Source organism: Antennarius striatus, chromosome 22 (genome assembly GCF_040054535.1).
Source record: "Antennarius striatus isolate MH-2024 chromosome 22, ASM4005453v1, whole genome shotgun sequence".
In the NCBI taxonomy this organism is placed as follows: domain Eukaryota; kingdom Metazoa; phylum Chordata; class Actinopteri; order Lophiiformes; family Antennariidae; genus Antennarius; species Antennarius striatus.
This window is the reverse complement of record NC_090797.1, coordinates 16,424,186-16,450,000: the sequence shown is the minus strand read 5'-3', so window position 1 is coordinate 16,450,000 and position 25,815 is coordinate 16,424,186. Positions and strand designations below refer to the sequence as shown.

General features: G+C 44.2%; 1 protein-coding gene across 6 annotated transcripts in view; it reads right to left on the bottom strand.

Moving 5' to 3' along the window:
- The window catches only part of dennd5b (DENN/MADD domain containing 5B), a 53,913-nt gene extending 34,910 nt beyond the window's left edge, over positions 1 to 19,003 (bottom strand). For 4 of the 6 annotated variants that reach the window (XR_011034165.1, XR_011034166.1, XM_068307029.1 and 1 more), the window contains exons 1-2: positions 18,698 to 19,003; positions 2,898 to 2,954 (exon numbers count right to left, since the gene is read on the bottom strand). Coding sequence is in view for 4 of the 6 variants with exons in the window: in XM_068307029.1 (XP_068163130.1) it covers positions 2,898 to 2,954; positions 18,698 to 18,806 (166 nt within the window). In the remaining 2 variants the exon portion in view is untranslated. The remainder of the gene's footprint in view (positions 1 to 2,897; positions 2,955 to 18,697) is intronic. The other 2 variants (XM_068307031.1, XM_068307032.1) reach the window with 1 other exon arrangement.
- Positions 19,004 to 25,815: the final 6,812 nt, after the last annotated feature.

The following is a 25,815-nucleotide window of genomic DNA, read 5'->3' as shown; positions in this document are numbered from 1 at the left end:
TCAGCATCTAGCTTCACCGACACCACTGTGGATGATTGTGGACTGTAACGAGGCCATGGATCAACAACAAATCAAGGATTGTTGGGCTGCGTCGTCAATCCTCAACATCTCCATCACAATGTATCTGTGATATTTGGACTCCTGCACACAAATGTTCTACCTCCCTGGTGCAGGTCGAAATGTGAGCGCTGCATTAAATAATTCCTGGCTGATCCTCTGATAGTAGTCGATCTGCTCCAGATCTGGGACGAATGAAAATAACCGTGAAGATACACAAAGGTCTCCGAGGTCCTGATGCTCTGATGGTGGGAGGTTCCTGAGTGTGTGTGTGTGATCACCTTTCACCACATTGTCTGTAGGTGTGATGGTGAGCCTGACAGTGTGACCCCGTGACGAGCAGCTGATTCCTCCGGGTGGTTTTCATTTCAGCGTCAAGAGAAAACTTGAAGGAGCCACGTCTCTGACCTGGACCCATCAACCACTGACCCAGTGACTCAGTGTCCCTCAATGACCGCTGCGTTCTGCTCAGTCCACACTCAGCTGCTAACCGTCCCAGCTCACGCTGAAGGTCCAGGTTTGATGAGGCCAACAGGACAACGTCGTCTGCAAAGAGCAGAGATGAAATCCTTTGGTCCCCAAACCGGACCCCCTCCGGATCCTGGCTGAGTCTAGAAATTCTGTCCATAAACACCATGAACAGAACCGGTGGTAGAGGACAGCCCTGCTGGAGTCCAGCATGCACCTGGAACAGGTCTGACTTACTGCTGGTAATGTGAACCAAGCTCCGGCTTCAGTCATACAGGGACCAGACAGCCCTCAGCAAAGGGCCCCGGACCCCACACTCCCGAATCACTCCCCACAAGATACCATGAGGGACACGATCGAATGCCTTCTCCAGATCCACAAAACACATGTGGACTGGTTGGGCAAACTTCCATGAACCCTGGAGCACTGGATGGAGAGTGTCGAGCTGGTCCAGTGTCCCACGACCGGGACCAAAACCACATTGTTCCTCCTGAATCCGGTTCCACTACAGGTCTAATCCTCCCCTCCACTATCCTGGAATAGACTTTCCCCGGGGGGCTGAGGAGTGTGATCCCCTTATAGTTGGAACACAGCCCCTTCACCAGCCCACATGAACGTTGAAGTCCCCAAAGAGAACAATGGAGTCCCCCTGTAGGCCGAAACAATAGTGAGACACCTGTCCCCAAACCGCAGGTGCAGGGACGCGACCCTCTCGTTCTCCGGGGTGAACTCCAACATATGACGGCTGAGCTGTGGGGTCACAAGAAAGCCACACCAGCCCCCCCGCCTCTCACCTTGGGCAAAACCAAAAAAGTAGAGAGTCCAGCCCCTCTCAAGGGTTTGGGTTCCAGAGCCCGAGCTGTGGGTGGAGGTGAGCCTGACCATATCTAGTCGGTACCTCTCTACCTGCCAAATAAGACGAAAGTCGACAGGGACAGGATGAAGAGAGGAGGATGAGTTCATGGAGATAAAGAGTTCTGTCCGTGGAAACCCTCCACAGTTCATGTCCTCCAGACAAGCAGCAGGACAGACAGAAACAACAGTCTGGAGGCAGAAATAGTCACGTTTTCTATCAGGGTTTGAGGACTATGAAGCTAGAAACAGGAAGTCGGGGGGACTAAAGGGACTTGGGGTTAAAAGCTCTGAGAACAGTGAGCTCTGTAAGGGAGCGAGACAGACGTCATGGATGAAATGACTAAAGATACAATCAGGTGGTGGAGGACAAACACAAAGCTGCCCCCAGCTGCACAGTCAGGGTTTCTAGGGGTAATTCATGGGTTTCACTCACATTCACTGCAGGTCAGGACGTTCTACACGTTCAAAGACAATGTAGGGATTTAAAACTCGATTTTAGTGTTGTGTCAAATGTTAGCTTTAGTTTGTCTCATCCTGTTAACATGTATTGATTAAAGTTTGTTCATTTTATGAAGGTTTCTGTCAAAGACAAGCGTCTTGTCTGCCCATGTCTTTGTGGGTGTCTTCTGGTTCCTCTCAGGGTTCTGGAGGATAACTGCCACAGGCGGGGCAGACTCTGGGCTGGCTGAGGCTCCAGATGAGGACATCAGAGATGACAGTGTTGGGTGTCAGGGTGAAGTCCACAGGATCCTTGTCCCTGGGGAGTCAAGGTGATGCGGTCCCATATGGGCTGAGGTTCTCCAGGGCGCTGAGATGTCCTGTGGTCAGGTGGTTCAGCATCAGCCTCTTAGAAGACAGGGAAAGGTGTGTGGCTGTTTAGTCCTGGGATGGAGGGCTACTTGGGGGCCAGAACGTTGTTGGTGAAGGGTCCTGCTGAAGGTGGGTTCCATCTCCTCTGTGTAGATTTTCAGGCAGGATGGGGTCACACTATCAGGTCCAGGAGCCTTCCTGATCTTCTTCCTCTGAAAGAGCTGGCACACCCCCCTGTCACAGAGCCGGGGGGCCTGGAGTCCAGGGGTGGGTGACGCTAGTGGACATTTGTGTGGCTGCCTGACTTTCAGACCTGAATCAGAGGCTGTTGGGGTGTCCACACTATTGGGGTGTCCACACTATTGGGGTGTCCACACTGTTGGGGTGTCCACACGGACTCAGGGCTGTTGACTGAGAGGCTGTAGTTTCCTCTAGACTACCCTGATCTCTTCTGTCAGTCTGGGTCGGACCTGCCAATATAGGGCCCGGCCCCCACCACTGGCACAGGCCTGATGTGGGACGTTAACACTAACCAAGACAAGACAAAAGTCCCACAGCGAATAAAACGGTCAATGAGTGAATTCTCCCCAGTGGAACTACTTGGGTCATTAGATTCTACGACACCAGAACTCTAAAGTTGTCGGGTTGAGGAACAGACTTACGGCATGTTGGCAGACAGCGTTTCTGACGGGGAACAGTTGCGTTACCTGTTGCTGCAGCGGGATCCCTGCCTTGGCGGTCTGCCTCTAGCCATCGGCGCAAAGCTACAGACGAGCCACGAGCAGAACAACATGCAGCAAAGACAGAGAGGAGCAATGTCAGAACACAGTGAACCAATGCATGACAGAACATGAAGCACAGCAACACATTGACCACTGGTGTCACAGGAGAGTCTGACACACAGGACGACACGCACACGGCTTCAACATGTGTTACAGCTGCAGCCTTCATGAGACACTGACCTAGAGTATCTATGACCAGTTAGAATGGTGCAAAGTTACAATGGATACTGTCATCAGATGCAGACTGGTGTCAGATACGATTGATTACTGATTGATTGATTGATGAATATAATGTTCTTTCATGCACCAATAAAGGCAGAAGTGTTTGCATATCAGATGTGGTGAGTATTAGTTCAAGTGTTCATGTTAGTGAAGCTCCTTTGAGTCACAGCAGCTTGAGGAACATTAACCAGCCAACAGTGGCTTCCATGGAGTCATGCTAAGCTAACGTAGCAGTCAAACACTGATGATGTTAATTCTAAATTTGCACAGAGAGCTGAGGGAACAGAATGATGCCAGGCTGAATTCTGGAAGTGATACATGACAAAAGTAGAATATGTTTGTTGAAAGGAAATGTCAGATCACATGAAACTAATTTTGAATATAAATATTTTGTGTATAATTATAATTTTTTTTTAAAACAGCAAAAACAAACAGGTTCTCAGTCATCAAGAAGAGCAAAACAGAATCAACTGGACTTATCCAGGTTGGTTGAAGATGTTTCTCCTCTCATCCAAGAGGTTCTTCAGTTCTGAAGAAAACATTCTTTAGGTCTACATTCTAGATGTACCTACAAACACCTGAATAAAGAAATCTGGCCGTCATACTCAAAGCACAAAGAAAACATGAAGACGTCTGATGTCCATCAGCAGCAGACTGATTGTAACACAACACGGGTTCAACAGTGTGGGTCCTGTTCCACCAGACCTGATTACAAACCTCGATCAGGTGTTACCGCCACAAGTCCTTCATGTGACTCATCTCACCAGAAATTTCAATATCATGCAAGTACAGAACCCTTTATTACTCTCTGCACCACCCTCCTCACCACTTGTCCCTGCTATTCTGTTGGGCTGTTAGTTCTAGATGGAACAATGTGATACAGAGTCATGGAGAAGACCACCAGCCTACCTCCGTAGAAAACAAGACACCACAACCTACCAACTCTCAGAAGACAAAAACAAATTTCGTTTAACATTTATGGGACACTTTAAAACAACTTGTTTTCATCACCAAATTTGAGAGAGGAATGACAGCATTGTTCACCCCCCCTTCAGATGCAGCCCCTGGAACAGGTGGAGGTGTTCACCACGCTGATGGAGGCCCAACCCAACGACATTGGGTTGGGCTCAACATCAGACAACATGTACCAGCTCAACGGTTCACCAGCATATTTAACTGAAACCACCATTAGTTAAAGTCAAACATTCAATAGAAAGTCAGTAAATGTCCAGAGCCTCACTAATGGTCCACCAGTGTTTCTGTATTCCATCCTAACAGCAGGACACCAGAGCCCCCACCAGCCTCTCCTCCACCAGCCCCGGTTTGGTTCTGATCCAGCTGGAAGTGTGAGGGTGGGAGCGATGAGTGGAGACCAGCTGGCTGTGAAACGTGTTGATGGTGTGTGGACATCTGCCAACACGGGGGCTTTGAATTCACCTGACTGCTCAGCAGATTAGCCCCCGCTGAGAGAACGCTCAGAACGGATTGATGACATCAGCAGTGAAGGAATCCATGACAGGTGACCAGGGGGGTTCTTTACTGTTTGTGGGTGATAATGGACTGAGAGGACAGATTGTGTCCCCACATGAAATGATTCCACCAATCAGCAGCGCTGTCAGCACACGACCTTTGACCCTCAGGTCAAATAAAGACCCCAAATAAGATTACGCCAGAAACAACATAAATGTGTGAAATTAAATATTTTCCTCATTTAAAGTTGAAATAAAACTCAGTCGGACAAAATGTCCATTAAATCATTAGAGATTTTTTTATATTTACTTTATTGATCCCCTGGGGGAATTATTAATCCACTCCAGCACAAGTTCTCCAATACGACCATCATCTTCTCCTATACAACCAACATGTTGTCCAATACAACCAACATATTGTCCAATACAACCAACATGTTCTCCAATACAACCAACACCTTCTCCAATACAACCAACATGTTGTCCAATACAACCAACATGTCCTCCAGAGAGAAGCAGACCTTCACCAGCTGGAATCACACCGGTCTATAAGCCACAGGCCTCCAGGTGTTGTAACGACATATTTACTCAGAAAGATTTTAAAATCTCTAATCACTGTAATTGCTGTTATTACACAGCCTGAGATCAAGGTAGGTGATATTAAGTATGGACTAACTTTAATATTTGTTGTGTCCACTAACAAAACAAGAGCACTTATTTAGAGGAAGAACACAATCCAGCCAGCAGACAGTCAGCTGATGGAACAGTCAGTCTCTCAACGCATCAGTTCCCATCAGAAACATTCTGTGTCAGCCCTAAAGGCCATGTCGTCCCCAGGACAATCCTGCATCATATGGAAAGGTTAAAGGGCGTCTGTTTGTGGAGGGACCATCATCCTGTTAGCTCAGGAAACGTGTATTACAGTGGAAGTGAACAGGTTTACTCCAGTACTGGACCAGTGATGGATCAGACAGCACGGATAATGCCGGATAAAAACGTCTCTGACTGGGAGAAAAAGTAAAGACACAGAGACAGATGGGTGTGTTTGGATGAGCTGAAGGGTGGGTGGGATGGGGGGCGGTGTGTCCCCGTTTGAGCCCCCCATCAGCAGGACTGATGTGAGGAGATGAAACAGGGAGACACTGGAGCACAGGATGTCCTTTTATTTCAGGGGGACTTGAGCCTGAAGATGACAGGAAGTTTAAAACAGCACAGCCACAGGTTGGACGGACATCTCTGTGAATGCCTAGTGCTCAAGATTAGACACGCTTGTTTGTGAAATGTGATAATAGTAACCAGTGATACCTTTGTTATACCTAGTTCTGTCTGTAGTAACAGTGCTAGTGTAATAGAGGGCTTTTCTCCTGTTTCTGGAAGCCAGGCGCTAAAAACAATGTTAGATTACAACCAGGAGAAGCAACGACAGAAACTTGGATCCACCAAGAAACAATAATAAATAAATACTTTGTCGCTCTATTGTGGAACTAGTTAATCGCGTGTGGTTCCTGGAACTCATTAACCACGAGGAACGAGGGATCACTGTATAAACAACTGTCAAAAGACTCAGCAGTAAATAAAGTAAAAACCAGCAGAGGGCGTCAACTGGTCACCAGCACACTGGGTTCACGTTGTAATGGAAGCACACAGCGGTCCAGTCTGCTCTGGGCCAACCAGCTGGAGAACATCAGCTGATGCCCTCACTCCATCCTGCTTTAACACCACCGATCCAAGCCAGCGATGGGCAGTGGACTGACAGGGGACTACTTCAGTCCATTATGACATCAGAGTGACTCCAGGACTCCTCTGAACCCATCTGGACACAAACCAACCTCACATTCAGAGCTGACCATTCAGCTCCAACATGGTAGAACCGCCTCCCCTCATCCGTGAAAACAAACGCTCTCTAGTAGTCGTTTGATGAGCAGTGCGAGTACATGTTTTAACGGTTATAATTGTACTCACTACAGGTAGTCGCCGACTTACGACCGCGATTGGGCCCGACAGATCGGTCGTAACTCGACTTGGTCGTAAATCGACTCTTAAGTAAAAATTAAATCCAGCAGCGCTGGTTCTTGGCTGGGGGTCGTCCGGATCGTCAGCTGGGGCAGCGTGTGGGTTGGTGGGAGCGGGAGACGATCTTTTCATAATCATTGTGAGCTTCGTCTGAATTGTTCGTTTCCTTTTCTCCTCATAAATTTCACGATATGGACGGAAAGCGTCGTTTGCCATCCGTTCAATCCTTGCAAATGTTTCTATGTTCTATGTCCATTTCTTCAAAGTGTGCACGGAGTTTATTTAACAGGGAAAAGCCTTCTGACAAGCCTTTGGTGGTGAACATTTTTTCTGTTTCCTCCTCTTCTTTCTCTGCTTCTCTTCTCTCTTCTTCTTCCACTCTTTCTTCTTCCAGCGCGATCAGTTCTTCTTACAGCGCGATCATTTGTGAGTTCTCCAAGGAGAGGTTTTTTGCCAGTTTCACTATTTTCTCCCGAATCTGATCAAGTTCTTCGTCACTTTCAAATCCAGCAGAAGAGTTCACGTAACGCTTGACAGTTTTTCCATACGTCATTCATACATTTCTCCGTCACAGCCTCCTAAGCAGCCCAGCCCATCAGTAGTGGGCTGGGCTGCTGATCTCAGTGTGACTGAACAGCGTGTGTGCGGCGTGGGGACTGGAGAGAGCGCGGGAGCCTCAGAGCGTGAGTACTGTGGCTGGAGGGAATGCCCCGCCCTACCCGGACATTGTGGTCGTAAAGTCGATCGGTCGTAAGTTGCATAGGTCGTAGGTCGGCGACTACCTGTATAATTTAGAATGAGTCTTGATGTGAAGTATTGTGTTTTTAGGGATTCACTTCAAACTTATGCTGATAAAGGTGCTACAGAAATAAAGGTTGTCTTACTAATGTTATAGAATGTTAATGAACATCACAAGTTAAAAACACAGTAACATTCTACAGTAGCTGCTGCTGGTTCCCAGTTAAACCACTTTCCAGTCTAAAACAAAGAACAAATCCTGTATGAATATAAAGTACACAGTGTATAAATGTATAATTTGTATAAACGAGACAACGTTAAATTACACAACACGATGCTTTCATGGGGGCCGGGGGTCTGAATGTAACCGATACACACAAACAGCTGATTAGAGATGATGTCAGTCGACATGTCGGTGGCTGTGTGCTGTGATGTCATGGCGCCGATGACCCCCTGCTGTCCTGAGCTGCCATCAGAACTCCCTTCAGCTCACACACAACATTATTGTGTTTATTAAACCATCAGACCAACAGGTGGAGTTCAGACCGGCAGTGGGGGAGCGTTAATGGTCTGGTTTTTGATAGTGATCATGCTGTGTTTACCGAGCCTTATCAGACGGGCCAGAGGTCCCTGATGACACCTGACTGGATCTGTGTGAGACCAAAGTTCTCTTTATAGTGAACAACTCCAGACCGAGAGCCAGACGTGATAGTAGTGTGTGTGACCACCGGTCCAACAGTGTGCTATAGCAGCAGTCCCCAACCTTTGTACTACTTCTGATCATTTCTGAGATAAAAACCTCTGAAAAGTCAAAGAGCCTCCAAACACAATGAATATCACACAAACACTGTACAAAAATAAAAACCGCCCCGCCCCATCCAAGAGCCTTAAGAGTCGACTTCATAGAACTCTAGTGACACAACAGCAGGTCCGTCTGAGCTACACACCAAATAATCTGTCCATGTTTCCTCCAGTGAGATGAAGCCTGTCGGTACAGCGGCTCTAATCTGTCCTGGGGGGCCTTATGTAAGGAGATTTACTGTCTGACAGAACGCTGCCCCACACTACTGCAGTGAGGACGTTCACGTCGGCCCGTTCACCTGTTTGGATCACTGTGGAGTAAAATAACATTCAACGGTCCATCAGAACCAATGTGTCCATCAATAAAGTCATCACCCCCCCCCTGTGAAAACCCACCGATATCCTGAGAGCTGCAGACAGAAGGTTACGTCTGTAAATAAAGTAAATAAATAAGTGCCTAAATAAAATCTGGCGTAAAAAAACTTGTGAAACAAATATGAGCGTTCTAAAATAGAAAAAGGGTGACCCTCACAGGGCAAGAGGAAAGAGAGTTGACCTCTAAGAACATAGAAGGAAGGGGTTTGCTTTCAGTCAGAAGTTTATTCTGAAACTAGACTCCTCTTTAGATGAGAACAGCCCCCAGCACTGTGCAACAGCCCCCAACACTGTACAACAGCCCCCAAACACTGTAGAACAGCCCCCAAACACTGTAGAACAGCCCCCAACACTGTACAACAGCCCCCAACACTGTACAACAGCCCCCAACACTGTACAACAGCCCCCAACACTGTACAACAGCCCCCAACACTGTACAACAGCCCCCAACACTGTACAACAGCCCCCAACACTATACAACAGCCCCCAACACTGTACAACAGCCCCCAACACTGTACAACAGAGGGAATGAGACTAACTACTGGCAATGGACAGAGCTACACCTTCCTCCCCTCTTTTTGGTGTCTGGGGTTTTAAACATGGTGGTTGCCTTTTGTTCACTGGAGCTGAACTCTTATGTTCACCGAGACTTAAGGCACACAAAAGTCACCACAATTCTCACGAACGTACAAGTAGTAACATGTCCACATGGGCAGAAGACAGTGCAGCTCAGAACCGGTGGAACTGCCCCGATGGGGCTGGGATCCTGACTGACACAATGCCCCTAGATTAATGTGTGATTCAGTTTGTGCTCTGTGTTTGTTACAAACACTGAACAACAACAGCGGTGGCATTTTCATAAAAACCTCTGCCTGCCTGGAGAACCTGGTGACATTTTGAGGCAGAAAAAACAGACTGACTGGTTTAAAGGACTCATAGTGGTGACCTGGTCTGCTTCACAACACACACTGTTCTGGTGGCCCGGGGGGGGGGGTGATTAGAGCTCTGGAGCAGGAAAGAAGGAATGAGAATGACTCAAGAAGAGTTGGTCCCAACACGAGGTTTCTCTCTGACCCAGAGAAGACAGCTGCTGGAGGCCAGCAAACGCTGAAAACTGGTGTTTGAATTTGCATAATGTAAAAGTAAAGGCTGCTGCAAGCAGTGATTGGTGGACGACTGAGAGAATATAAAGTGGTAGCTGATAATAACGCTACAGTTCTATCCTAGATATGAGAGAACAACAAGAACGTTCTACTCAGGTGTATCTCCACAGAAGCTCTCGTTCTGTTTTTATAGCAGACGTTAATCTGGCAAAACTGAAAGTACAAAAGTCTGCTGATGTGTTCACGCACACAGGATGTACACCATGTGGACTACTTCTGATCGTCCTTTGTCCATTGATGGATGTCTGTCAAAGCCACACCTGGCACAGCTTCCAACACGCACTAATCTTTATAACTAAACTGACCAATCACATCCAGTTCATGAGAATGGGTGTATACACACACGAGAGAGAAGGACATGAACATAGAAACTGCATCTGTCTTGTTTTTCTGAGAAGGATGGATGACTGAGGATGAAGTGAAGGTCACACCCTCCTGAACGATGACCACGTTTCAAACATCTCTCTGATTATCAGATGTTTGGACCAGCAACCTGAAAACAGGCTGAATGAGACCTCTAGAGGCCAGAAAGTGACTCAACAGATGGTGATGTTACATTTCCATGTTGACGTCCAGCCCCAACTGATTGGTGGGCCCCTCTTATAAATGAATCCAACAACCCCCCCAGAGTACGTCTGGCTCTTTTGTCTCCGTCCTGGCCTATGGACAGAGAACATACGGAGCGGGGTCAGAGGTCACTCTGGGAGAACATCTGTTAAACGCTCACGCCACCTGTCACGCTACTGGGAGATAAACTGAATCTGCAGAGGGATGTGAGCACTAGCTAGCACTAGCAGCTAGCAGCTAGCTGAGTGCTGCTGACCAGAGCTAGACCATTCATCACTGCCAACCCTTGACCTTCGACTAACCGCACCCTCTTGTACATTGCATTGCTCTGGAACAGACATGAACAGACTCCCCCCCGCGGCCATGTAGACCCGACTGGCTCTATAACCCCTCCCCCGCCAAACTAATTTAAACTACACAATGAATTTAATGATGTAAATGCAGTTGTAAAATCATTTTTACAATAATCTTACATGTGTATGCTTTGCTGCCCATTAAAGGCCAAAACCTCATCCCATAGGCATTAGAACAAATAAACACTCCATCTGCTCCTCAGATAACCCACCTGTCAAATTATAGAACCCTGTGTGGCCCCCCGGCCAGAACCTACCCTGTTCTAGAAGGAGACCACGACCCTGGCACCAACTATCATTATGATAGAGCAGAACCAGATGGAGAACTCCACTTTGTTCTTCAGCTTTGTTCCAGAAGCTGTGGTGAGAACATGTTTACAGGAGTCATAATGGAAACACAAAGGGAATTCTGGGCTGCTTGACTGCAGTCTGACTGATTTCACCATGTGATGCGTTCCGGTGCTGACCCAACATTATTCACTGACCCACACTGAGCAGTGACGTGTCGACAGAATGACCATCTTACCCAGATAGACCAAAGATGTGAAAAGGTGTCAAAACATAAATAACTTAGCACCTGTTCCTTCTTCACGTTTCTACTTCCATCACTTATTTGTGTAAAAATATTATGATTCATCATAATCAATGTCAAGGCTATAAACACAAGACAGGACATTTATCCAAGGTTCAACTATGGCTCTGGGAAACGATTAGAAATGCTGTCTCCAACTTCTATTGATTTCCCTACAAAGACGCTGAAGTTACAAGTACACAAATATTCCATACGTAACACAATGTGAAGGCTGTACGGGTGTGTGTCAGGTGTGTGTCAGGTGTGTGTCAGGTGTGTGTCCTCATCCCTGATGCCCCATCAGCAGAACAAAAGCCCTTTCAACAACAAGTCTGTCTCTGTGGGGGCATTACACCGCGTCACTTCATTGTGTGTGTTTACTGACGTGACACACACCACCAGTCAAAACCTGGACACACCTGCTCATCCAATGGCTGTGCTTTATTTCTATTAATGTCCACGGTGTAGGTACTGAAGGGTCAAAACTATGAAGCAAGACATATGAAATTATGAAGCACAGAAAAGATTTTGGAGGAACTCTGAGGATGTTTTATAGCTGAGGTTCCTCAGAGCAGCCACCCTTTGCTTTGACGACAGCTTTCAAACCATTGGCCTTCAGGAGCTGCATGAGGTCACCTGAATTGTTTTCTAACAGTCTTGGAGGAGTAGAAGGCCCATTTCATCCCAAACCACCTGGACTGAGTTTAGGTCAGGTGACCGTGGAGGTCACTCCTCAAGTCCCCCTCATACACCTGGAGGTGTGTTGAAAGTAAATGAACTGAAAACAAACTGGATGGATAGCATATAGGTGCAGCTAATTTGACTGATTCAGTCTCCCCTGAACATGTAGACATGTTTCTACCACCAGAACTCTGGAGGTTATCTGGGCTCCACTCAGAGGGGACGCTAACGTGACCCCTGAGGCTCCTGACCCGGATGGACTGATTCACAGCAGCAGAGACGACCCCTGGTCTTCAGGTCCTGAGGTGGTCCTCGTGTGAAAGAGAGGCAGTGTGTGTGTGTGTGTTTGTGTGTGTGTGAGCGAGAGACAGTGTGAGGCCTGGATGCGGTGTAGCCTAGAGGAACTGTCTGAGTAGATTACTCCAACAGGCTTAACAGCAGCCTGACTGTTCACACAGAACAGGAGGCACTGAGTGGGACCCACATCTCAGAGAGATGGATGACATCACCACGGCGGGGGGGGGGGGGACTGATGAACTACGAAATAAAATAAAAAATAAAAAGATGAAACATCTGAAATCTGGAGCAACAAAAAAAAACAATATGGCAAAACTTAAATGATTCACAGGTGTCAAATTGACAGTTCAACATAGTCCACTCACCTGCAGACATGACTGAGGTGGCATAATGGGCTTTCTGAACTCACCATTTTATCAGCTAATTACCAAGACATACTATGTTAGCAGTAAAGCTGTTGTCAGTGTTGTTAGCGGCTGTGGTCATTAGCTGCACCAGCGTTAGCCTGAACCCTTTGTGCTGAATGGACAGATGGTTCAGGCTGGAGGGTTAGTGGCCCAAATCCCTTTGTGTCCTGCTGCAGGACATTCCAACCTCAGCCAGACTCACACCTCTGTCCTCCCGTCACATTTAAAGCTGCCTCGCTTCCCCGGCTGGACAAAGAGCAGTTAGGAAAACCAAGGTTCAGCTGAGACCCCCCAGAGGAGACCTGGTGTCAGTGAGCTTCCTAATTGTGATTGGTAGAAAGACCTTCCTCTAGATCACATGAAGTCAGCAGTCCTGTGCTACAGATTGTTTCTTGTGCCCAACTGATGATCCAAAACCCAACGACTCGTCAATGTCTTTAAATCCAATCAGTCTCATGTGGCATCCTGCTCATACCTGGTATTGTCTTGTTTAGTTGGACACCACTATTATTTACCTCTTTTGATTGGAATATGTCAAAAACCATTGCAATTTTCATCATGTTTATAATCAGTTGATCAACTACTTGCTGTAGCTACAGAACTGTGAACCGCTGTGACTGTTTTTACAGTGTTCACACAATAGACCCCAATCGACTGGACGCTGTCTGGATTCAACAAACAACACCCACACACCCCTCAGTCTGATCTGACACAGGATGCCAGCCCTACACAACAAAACACACGTGTAGCCAACAAATAACAGCATAAACACTCATTTCTTACTTTGCAGTCAATCTGGCCCTCAGGTCACTGGGTTAGAGGCCCCTGGGCCAGATGTTGCTTCAGTACGGACATGCATGTTAAATCCAAAAGACAAGCTCACAAGCTAACCACAGACGTCCCAGTAGAGGGTCGGATTTTTTCTTCACCTTTACATAAAAACTGAAACTTGCAAGAACACATGAAACTTCCTTTGTGTCTCAGTTAGAGTCCATGACTACTCTCAGATAAAAACAGCCTGTCGCATTCAAAGCAGTGAACTCCTGCTGTAGGAAACACGAAGGTGTGCAGATGTGCAGAGTCAGGTACTAATGATGACGAGGATGAGGGGGTCTGCAACTGGCCAGCTGAACACGTGAGCATCATCATCATCATCATCATCATGTGACAACAGAAACGCATCCAGTGTCAGTAATGATACAACCAATCTAGAAAACTGGTCTAAAATAACCAGATCATACATTTCCCAAGATGCAATGTGATGTCTTTTTGTGTGGTTCTATGATTTGTGCATGGTCAGGTCCAGACACTAACTAGTGGTGAGTGAAGCTTAAATACTGCCTGTAACAGAAATTGTTATCTTCACCCCCTGGTAAGTCTGAAAATTAGTCATTATTAGATGACAGTATTAGATGACAAATTGGTAGCCAGCATGAGACTGCAAGTCAAATCTTCTAATAACTGATTAACATGTAAACCAGTGTCAATCATTTCCTTTCCCATTGGGTCGACCAAATCAAACTGGTTCACCAATCAGGTTTCCAGCTGCTGCACTGGGCAAACTGGCACAGGTCTGACTCCCCTCACTGAGCACACATCTCCATCGACAGCTGGAATGCTGGGAATGTCCCTCCTCGAACGAGCTCCTCACTCCTCTCACCTTTCAACTGGAGAATGCTGCAGAGTGGAAGTGCTTCTGGTATTAACGCAAAGGGACTATTTGAGGATGTGAATGCTGCCCAGGGTTATTTATACCACCAGCGCTCAGTGGCATGCTATGTGATGGGGTCTGGATTGCCACAAGCTATTTAAGGAATAACCTAAAGCAGATAATTAGCGCTCCAGCTAGTGACCGAAGAGCTCAGTACCATAGCAGAGCATGAGTTACAACTGTAGAGTTATACACTGACTCCTGCAGAGAGAACACAATAAGAACCGGTGGCAGGTCTACAGGAAGTCTGCGCCTCTAACTAGAACAATGGGCTGAGGGAAACAAGGCCAGTCTGCTTCATCCACAGCAGGGAGGAGGGCAACGCCAGTCTAAAATACAGCCAGTCAGGATTAACACAGCCAACTCCAATTACAGTTACCTCCAGAGTACGAGAACACACTGGGCCCTAGGCGGCTGCTGTGTTTGTGTACCACCAAAGACAACAGGTTGAGATCAGTCATAGTACCATTAGTGTCAACTGGATGACGGTGCATCATGGGGGAGGACTGCAACAAGCCTAATCTGTACATAATCCCAATCCGTGTGTTGAAGAATGAAGGCAACAGACAAACGATTGAGAAATATTGACGAACATCATTACATACAAATAAAGATCAGGGAGATTATCTGCTAAAGGTCAGTTTATGTTGACCTCAGACAAAAGTATCTAAGCTCAGGTTCATATTGAATGTGCTGGTGAGACATTTGATATTAGTGCTTTTGCTCAAGGACGACAAAACGTGGTGTTTAAGAATAAGATATGGCCTCTTGACGATGTTGTGAGTTTCTCCTGGAGTTGACACAGTTGGTTGGTTGGTACCAATTTTTGATGTTAGTGAATTCGCCCAAAGACAAACTGGTTGCACTTCGTGTCATCACTACGTCATTGATGAGGTCATGTTTTCAGTCGTGCCCGTAACACCAAAACCCAGGATTTCTTCCACTTTCTTTAAAATTGTGTGATGTTGACTGTTGCCTCTGCTCTTGGCTCCAACAATCTCCTGGTCAGGAGCTTTGGTCCAAGCTTTCAGGTTTCAGTACATCACAATCCACGCAATGACTTTTGACCTTTTGAAAATAGGTCACTTCATGTGATCTTATCAACTGCAACAACAGTGATCATCAAGACACCCCAAAATCATTGTTAAATCACATTGATTTTTCAATCAGTGTGAACGCTGTCTGTTTGGGAATAACAGATAATGTTATATACTTATGATAATGTTGTGTCACCTGAAGGTGACCCAGCTGGTTGGTTGGTTGGTACCAATTTATGATTGATTCATGGTTCACAAAAACAAAAGTAAACAAACCACATTGGATGATTATATTTTTAGTTTATTATTTTCCTACTATTAATTACATCCCACAAAGCGGTGATTTATTGTAATTGTCAGCGTTCGCGAGTTCGTTCGTCCGTTAGTCCACCAAATATCTTCAAAACCGTTGCGGATAGAAAGATGAAACAAGAAGCACATTACTCAGACAACAAAGGGGATGAAAATGAGATGATGACCTTCACCTTTGGAAAACAAGGTCAATGTCATACTCAATAGTATAACAAAGATTTAATTGCTGCGACTATTATGAAAGTAGATCAGTGTAAAATTTTAAATCCAGGGGTGTCGCTGGATGTTGTTTTGAATGTGAATTTATTTTGTCATTTGTTTTTGGTGAATAAACATGCTTTCAAAATGAAAATGAAAACAGTTGATTCTTTCATTAGCCAAATGACAAAATAAATCTCCAATTCTTTTGTGACTTGTAAGAATATGACCTCTCTCTCCCACTCTCATGTCCCTTTTCCAGTACAGCAGTGCGATGATGTGTTGACTTTAGGTCAATGAATTGTGGATTTCCAAGGTTATATATGAGCATGCTGGTTCGGAGCTGGAATAAACCATACGTCAATCAATCAATCAATCAATCAACAAGATGGAAACCTTGGCAAGGGCACAAGAGAAAAACAATTCAAGAAAAAACTCAAATATAAAAAAGTCAAACATCAAGAAAAATACAATAGAACACATGATTACAGAACACACTATACACAATCACAAAACCAACAAACCATTCCAAAAGACTACAAATAGATGTACAACCTATCTAATATCCTGAATACAAACTATAAAATCAAAGGAACTGATAAAAGCTAACTAAAAAATATAGGAAATATTTTATATATATATATATATATATATATAATTTCCCCTCAGATTTGATCAATCCAAGAGCAAAGTTGTTTGGTGGAGTCTGTACACTTAATGTTCCTCTGATAGACATGTTTTTAAAACATCTTAAAATAACTACTACAGTACTTCAGTATGTATTGGGGAACTTTGTCCAGTTGGTTGAAAACACAAACGCAAGAAAATGATCACCTGTAGTCTGGTACAATGTGATCAGCACTTTATAGAATGGATGGATGAATGAATAAATGAATGACGTCTATGCGTATGGTAGGCACCAAAGAGGATGAGGGGGAACTGGTTCCGACGCATGTGAATGAACACCAGGAGAAACCTTCCAATGAAACACAGCAACAGAAAAGGTCCAAACCGGGAAACGTCCACAGATACTCAGGCGTGAAATCAAAATGCTCTCTGCTCCCCTGCTGTGGCTAAGAAGTCTGCTGTGGAAGCAGAATAACCATCTTCAACCAGTCTGTGACACTTCTCCGTCTTTTTTAACTGCAACACTCCAACAAACAATGTCTATCTTGGAAAAAGCAGATAACTGAATAATCTGCTAATATCATCAACAGATTATTCAGATTATTTATATCATCATCACCTTTAATTTGAAACAACTCAGGCTGGAACTGCCAGTCGTACCTAAGATGAGATATACTTCATTGATCTCAAACTGGGAAATTTAAACCAAACTGGGAAATGTAAACTATGAAACTAAAGCTGATGATGGATTTTTATACAAATCACTGATCAATAGTTTGTCTCGTATAAATTTCTGATTTGTGGTATCGGTATTTTTGCTGGAAGTTCTGCATTTTAATTTTTCTTTAAATAAACTCATAAATGGATGACAGACAAACATTTGACTATGAAACACAGCATAGATATTGTAATAATAACAATAACACTTCATAATACTGAAGACATGTAATATTGTGGCCTTCCCAGCTGTTTTACTGCTGCCTTGTGTTGGCTGGGACTCACAGATGTCAGACTAACCAACACTGACCTGTCACCTTAATCTGAAGTCAAACAAGCCGAGATGAACGAGAACAAAGTTTATCACCCAAGTTGAAACTTCTCCAAGACAACAAGACTTTTGTGTTATTTACACCATTTCAGTTGTCCAGTGTTATTTTACATCGACTCAGGGCTTTATATGGACTTCTACAACACAATAATGTCACTGAGGACCGGCTTCTCTTTCAGTGTGAACACACCTGACATCCTGACCTGGCCATTTGGAAATAATTCTGACCAGACAGAAGCAACAGAAAGACAAACTGTAGAACTGATCAATACAGTAGAGGTAGAGAACTGATCGATACAGTAGAGGTAGAGAACTGATCAATACAGTAGAGGTAGAGAACTGATCAATACAGTAGAGGTCAAGAACTGAACCTGGACCCCAAACAGCATTCAGGTAAAACTGTTGGTGAGAGATACTGACTGAGGGTCAGGGTTAGGTTCAGGGTTAGGGTTTGAGTTAGCCTCTATTGAAGCCAACTTCAACTCCCTCCACTGTCAATCAAACTGATTGATCGGTTTAACTCTACTGACAATCAATCTGGGAAACAGAAGAAGTCAAAACTACAATAGAGTCCAGAAATCAGATTCCAACATTTGGTTTATGTGTGAGTAAGAGGAAGCCCCACATTGAACCCACGACCTCTGAGATGAACCCACTCTGTCTCATTGAAGGGCTCTGTGTGGATAACTATTGATCTTTAATTCAGACTCTAATGAACACAGTAAACTCTTCTGTGTGGGTTCTATTGATCTTTAATTCAGACTTTAACACAGTAAACTCTTCTGTGTGGGTTCTATTGATCTTTAATCCAGATTTTAACACAGTAAACTCTTCTGTGTGGGTTCTATTGATCTTTAATCCAGATTTTAACACAGTAAACTCTTCTGTGTGGGTTCTATTGATCTTTAATTCAGACTTTAACACAGTAAACTCTTCTGTGTGGATAACTATTGATCTTTAATCCAGATTTTAACACAGTAAACTCTTCTGTGTGGGTTCTATTGATCTTTAATCCAGATCTGAACACAGTAAACTTCCCTCCACGCTGCCCCCCTGCTCCTCATCAGAACACCCTGAACGCGTTGATCTGATGGTTCTAAACCGAACGCACAGCCACCGAACACACACCTCATACCTGCTAAATCGTCGGGTTCGAGTCCGGTTTGTGTGTCAATCCCACAGATTACGAAGTAGTGGGCGAAGCGGCAGGGCGCCGCGCCGCAGCCCGCGGAGCTGCCACTCATCCCGGCTGGGGTCCGCAGCGGGTCCGCCTCTAGCCCTCCACCGGCCGCATGTCACGGACACCCGGGGAAACACGCAAACCAGCCCGCGACCTGCGCGCCTAGTCCCGCTAGACCGAAGCAGGGCAGCGGAGAGAACCGTGTCCGTGGGCCGACAGCAGCGACTGGCTGAGCGGAGAGCAGCGACTCGGTCTGTCGGTCCCCACGGCCACCGGGGGCGGGATATTCAAACCGGTCCACGCGCCAGGACGCGTCTGATTGGAGGGCAGGTGGTCTGTGGGTGACGTCATCGGAGATCATCTTCAGTCAAAAAGGCCTTTTTATCTTTAAGTACCTTGATGTTACCTTAGTTACCGTTAACACATATGGATATAACACCAAACCTGAGAACGACGAACGTCTTCATCCACAGAGAGGCGACTTGACTTTTTGTTATCGAGATTCCCAAATTCTATCCTTTTAATTGGCGGTGATTTCAATATTGCCTTGGATAATGCTGCTGATAGATGACCCCCAGGACAGCCCTCCTCCCTTAATTTGAATCTTAAGGCATTCATGCAGAAATTTGATGTTCTAGATGTATGGAGAGAGAGAGAAATTTCCAGACGAAAGAACCTTTTCATGGAGCAACAGGTCAGGCTCAAGACAATCACGTATTGATTTCTGGTTATTATCCAGCTTTGTTGAGAAAGAGAAAATCACAATTAAATTCCTTGCTACACCCTTAACTGATCATAGAGCAATTCATATTAATATCCAACATTCTACTACAGACGATGTACCACTCAGATCTTCCTACTGGACATTAAACTAGTCTTTGTTAGAGCATGATGCAGTTAAACCTGAAATCTGTAAATTGATTTCACATTTCTGGAACAAGGCTGAAAGAGAAAAATTGTACAACACCAATTGGGAACTGTTCAAATTTGAATCAGGTAAATTCTTAAGAAGATATGGGTCGTCAATTTCTACATCTAAAAGAGCAGAGGAAGAAGAAGTTATAACAAAAATCACCTCATTCTTTCAAAGACCCCCTGATGAAATCACTGAAGAGGATAGACTTAATTTTTTAGACCTGCAAAAAAAATTAGATGACATTTATCGTTTATTTATTAGGTCCAGGAAGAGATGGTTAGAAGAAGGGCAACAAAATTCAGCGTATTTTTTTAGGCTTGAAAAACTGCGTGCTAAAACCAACTCCATCCATCAATTAAATATAAATGGCGTCATAACTGACGATGCTAAACTAATCTCAAACTGTTGCTGTAATTTTTATAGCAACCTTTATAGCTCACAATACAACCAAGAGCATGCCTCTTTATTCTTAGACTCAATTAAAGACTTATGCATCCTCAGTACTGTGGATAAGGACGTTTGTGACACCTCTCTTACTGTAGAAGAAGTCTCTGATGCCATCGCTGCTCTGAAGAAGAACAAATCACCAGGAAGTGATGGTTTAACCGCAGAATTTTACAAAGCCTTTTCAACACATTTAGCCCCTTTTCTTCTACAGGTTTTCTTAGAAAGCATAGGAAAAAATGCCCTTCCTCCTAGTCTCACTCAAGGCCTTATAACCTTAATTCCAAAATCTAAAAAAGATGTGCTGTCTCTCAATAATTGGAGACCCATCTGTTGACTCAACAATGACTACAAAATTACTGCCCTTATTCTCGCCAAAAGAATTAAAGAGGTCTTAGATACAATAATAGATGAGACTCAGTGGGGCTTTATGAGAAATAGACATATATCTAACAATGTTGGACTTGTCCTAGACATCCTTGACTATTCTGAGTTGATTTCTGATGAAAGTTTTGTCCTCTTCCTTGATTTCTATAAGGCCTTCGACACGATTGAACACCAATTCATCTTTCGCTGCTTAAAGAAGTTGGGTTTTGGTGAATTTTTTTGCACGGCTACTAAGACTCTGTATGCCAACGGCAACAGCAAAATCAAAATGAAAAATGGCACGACTCCAAGGTTTAACTTGAAACGAGGCATCCGCCAGGGACGCCCCATCTCCCCCTACCTCTTCTTACTCTGTACTCAAATCCTCACAAACCAGATCACTAACAGTGCTGTGCAGGAATCTCTATAGCTGATAAAAATGTTATTATTAGCCAACTGGCTGATGACACTACTCTCTTCCTACAAATGCTAACCAAGTCCCCGTTGCTCTTCATGTAATGACTGATTTCTCTAGGGCCTCTGGCCGATGCCTTAATCTGAATAAGTGTGAGCTATTAGCTGTTAAAAACAGTAACGCAAATTCCAGTTGTAGTATTCCTGTCAAAGAAGAAGTCACTTATTTAGGGCTCTTGATCTCTAAAAACCAGAATTCGAGATGTATTTTGAACTTTGACCCGATCATTCAAAAACAAGTTGAACTAAATGAGTGGTTGCAGAGGGACCTGTCCCTTAAAGGCAGAGTCCTTCTCACTGAAGCTGAAGGTATTTCTGGGTCACCTCTGCAGCTCTCCCCAAACATCTGGATAATCAAACTATCAGAAATATTGACCGTTTACTTTTTGGTTTTATTTGGAAAAATCGTACGCATTATATTAAGAAAGGAGTTGTTATGAACGACTGTGAACATGGGGGGCTTCACTTCCTAGATTTTGCTACTCTTAATAATACATTTAAAATAAATTGGGCTCAACACTTTCTCAAAAATCCTGTCTCAATTTGGAACTTCATTCCTCAGCACATCTTCTCTCGCTTTGGTGGTTTACACTTTATTCTCAGTTGTAATTATAATGTAGACAAACTTCCTGTAAAATTGTCAGCTTTTCACAGGCAAGTTCTTCTATCTGGTCTCTAATCTATAGACACAACTTCTCTCCTCACAGGTACTTAACATGGAATAATAGAGATTCTTTTCAAGAATAAATCACTTTTTATGGACAGATGGGTTGAGAACAAAATTCTTCTGGTAAGTCAGCTGTTTAATGGAGAGGGACTTTTGCTTTCTTATACAGAATTTTTATCTAAGTCTGATTTTCCTGTTACTCCAGGGAATTTGCCGTAGTGTCTGACGCTATCCCATCAGGTACTTTAATGCTTCTCAGAAATCTTCCCAACCCACCCCCCTCAATCTCCGTACCCAATCCAACTGATTCTCACATAGGGAACATTTGTTTTTCGACCTTTTCCTGTAATGATAACAGACATATACGTGCTCTATTCCAGAAAGATGTTGTTTCTGTTTCTTATGTTGTCTCATATTGGAATCATTTTGTGAATGAAATTGTTTGGAACAAGGTCTGGATGATTCCACACAAATATCTCATCTACAATAAGGTGAAGGAAGTTTCCTTCAGAATTATTCATAAATACTATCCTGTAAATCACTACATGGTTAAATTAAAAGGGACATGAATACAGACTGTTCTTTCTGTGAGGACTACCCAGAGACTGTGTTACCTCTACTTTAGCATTGTCCTTATACAAAAAACTTTGGAAGGATGTCAGTAGATTCATTATAGACTATGTTTCCAAAGACGTTACTCTATCTTGGTAAAATGGTGTTTTCTGTTTTTATAAGTGCTCTAAGAAAGAGGAAAAGGCTTATTTTCTTATAAATCTGTTAATAATCTTAGCTAAATTTTTTATTCATAAATGTAAATTCAGCAAAAAAAAAACCAACTAGCTTTATTCATTTTCTCTAGATGTTGAACAATATATACAGCTTATTGAGGGCTCTGACCACAAAAAGGCTGTGAAGACCTTAAACACATGTTCCGCTTTAGGTGTTTTAGTGTAATGTAAGGACATGTGGTCACACCCCCTGGCAACTCCTTTATATGTGCTCTGTCTGTAATTGTATACTGTTTTTGTATACTATACTGAATTTTCTTCAATAAATTTGTTTATTAAAAAAAAAGAAGGTCTTTATATCTCACAATTTAAAGGGACACGAGGTCCGTGACATGTTCACCAAGTTCCACGGAGCATTAAGTCCTGATGTAGCATTTCAGATGGAGAAGAAACATCCATCAGACATCCATCAGACATCCATCATCCATCTATCCATCCATAAACATCCATCAGACATCCATCTATCAATTTATCATCATCCATCAGACATCCATCATCTATCCATCAAACATCCATCAGACATCCATCAAACAAACATCAAACATCATCCATCCATCAGACATCCATCATCCATCCATCTATCCATCCATCAAACATCCATCAGACAGTGTCTCAGCGTTAGAGCACTCGTCTTGAAGACAGGATCGCCCAGCCATTGGGGGTTCGAATCCCGCTCCCGCCAGAACATCGGAGTGTGAGCTGACGGTGGGAGGTGTCAGCTCACCTCCCAGCCACTGCCGAGGCGCTCTTGAGCGAGGCGCCCTTGAGCAAGGCGCCGTCCCCCCTACAAGATGCTGATTGGGGCGCGACCCTCGTCCGTGACCCATCACTCAGCGTCCCTTGTACCTCTGTATGTCCTCTCTCTGTATACTAATTGCATGCCTACAGGCCCCTAGTGTGTGCTGTGTTCAGGGGCCTGTAACCTGTGACCCCCGTGTGTAATTAACACATACAGTATATGTACGTGTGGGGGAAGTGAAAAAGAATTTCCCCAAGACGGACAAATAAAGGACTGATTATTATTATTATTATTATTATTATTATTATTATTATTATTATTATTATTATCCATCCATCAGACATCCATCAAACATCATACATCCATCAGACATCCATTATCCATCCATCAAACATCATCCATCATCCCTCCATCATCCATCCATCAAACATCATCCATCATCCCTCCATCAAATGTCATCCATCATCCGTCCATCAGACATTCATCCATCTGTCCATCCATCCATCCATCCATCCATCCATCCATCCATCCATCCATCCAAATGATAACAGATGACATCATCTCACCCATTGATCTGAATATTAGTTCCATGAAGTTATCGACACGTTTCTCTTTCTGTCTGAACAGAATGTGATTGGCCATCAGAGTTGACAGGAGATACTACATGTGGTTCATTCCATCGTGTGGATGTGGAGACTGAGTGCCTCTTTCCAGTCGTTAGAGATACAGTCTGTCCTAGAACGATTCTAGAGATAGAGTCTGTTCTAGAACGATTCTAGAGATAGAGTCTGTCCTAGAATGATTCTAGAGATAGAGTCTGTCCTAGAATGATTCTAGAGATACAGTCTGTTCTAGAACGATTTTAGAGATAAAGTCTGTCCTAGAATGATTCTAGAGATAGAGTCTGTCCTCGAACGATTCTAGAGATAAAGTCTGTCCTAGAATGATTCTAGAGATAGAGTCTGTCCTAGAATGATTCTAGAGATAGAGTCTGTCCTCGAACGACTCTAGAGATAGAGTCTGTCCTAGAATGATTCTAGAGATAGAGTCTGTTCTAGAACGATTCTAGAGATAAAGTCTGTCCTAGAATGATTCTAGAGATAGAGTCTGTCCTCGAACGATTCTAGAGATAAAGTCTGTCCTAGAATGATTCTAGAGATAGAGTCTGTCCTCGAACGATTCTAGAGATAGAGTCTGTCCTAGAACGATTCTAGAGATAGAGTCTGTCCTCGAACGATTCTAGAGATAGAGTCTGTCCTAGAATGATTCTAGAGATAGAGTCTGTCCTAGAAAGATTCTAGAGATAGAGTCTGTCCTAGAACGATTCTAGAGATAGAGTCTGTCCTCGAACGATTCTAGAGATAGAGTCTGTCCTAGAATGATTCTAGAGATAGAGTCTGTCCTAGAAAGATTCTAGAGATAGAGTCTGTCCTAGAACGATTCTACGGTTCTGTTAGAACGTTAGTTCCGCAAACACCTGCAGAGCTCTCTAGAGAGACAACACCTCCCAAACACGGGTTGTGATGGGTCCCACATTCATTCATTCATTCATTCATTCATTCATTCATTCATTCATTCATTCATTCATTCATTCATTCATTCATTCATGCATTAAATTGTTTGTTCTTTCATTCATTCCTTCATTCCTTCATTGTTCACGCATCATTTTTCTTCTTTGAAGTTTTATGGCTGTTGACTGACATGTTACACAATGCTGCCACCATGAGTTAAGAAAAGGAGCTGCAGGTTAAATTTGTGTGCTGGATGGATGACGATGAACATCTTGATGCAGCTCTTCAGAGAGAACCATGCATATCTGTGGCCGTTGATGAGTCCAGAGCTGTCACTGGTTGTCCAGCTTTTGCTGTGTGTCAGGTTCCTTCACAAAGACAAGCAGCTCTTTCTGGGTGTAACACCACTGACACACACCAGAGGAGGGGACATGTATTCAGCAATAAGATGCTGACAAAGAGGGACACAGATCTGAAGCGGGGGGTCTCTGTCACCATAGATGGGGATATGGTGGGGGGGGGGCTGTGTCCTGGATGAAAGAGGACAACCCAGGTACCATTCCTTACCACTGTCTCATACATCAGACTGTACTCTGTGCCACTCTATGTGAACATTTTGTTGAAGTAATGAGCACAGATATGAAACTCATCAACTTCCTGAGGACATCCTCATCCCTTCAGCTTTGCCTCCTGAGAGGATTTCTGGAAGCTGTTGAGGCCAAAGCCAATGACCTGCTACCACACAACAACGTGAGGTGTCTGAGTAGAGGCAATGCACTGGAGCGGTTCTGGTCTATTTGAAAAGAAATAACAGCCTTTTAGCAGGACAAGAGTCAAGGAACAACACAGCCGACCAAGTCAGAGTCTTCAATAGGCTGAAAGAGGAGCTCTCATCCACACCTGTGTTGGCGCTGTACGACTCAAACAAAGAGATGAAAGTTCAGTGGATGCATCTTCCTTTGGGTTGGGAGCAGTGCTGCTGCAAAAATGTAGTGACGTATGGAGACCTGTAGCCTACGCTTCTCGTTCCCTCTCAAACGTGGAACAGAGATATGTACAGGTTGAGAAAGAGGCCCTTGCTCTCACGTGGGCATGTGAACGCTTCAGAGATTTTCTCATTGGACAGCACTTTGAGTTAGAGACTGATCACAAGCCTCTGCTGAGCCTC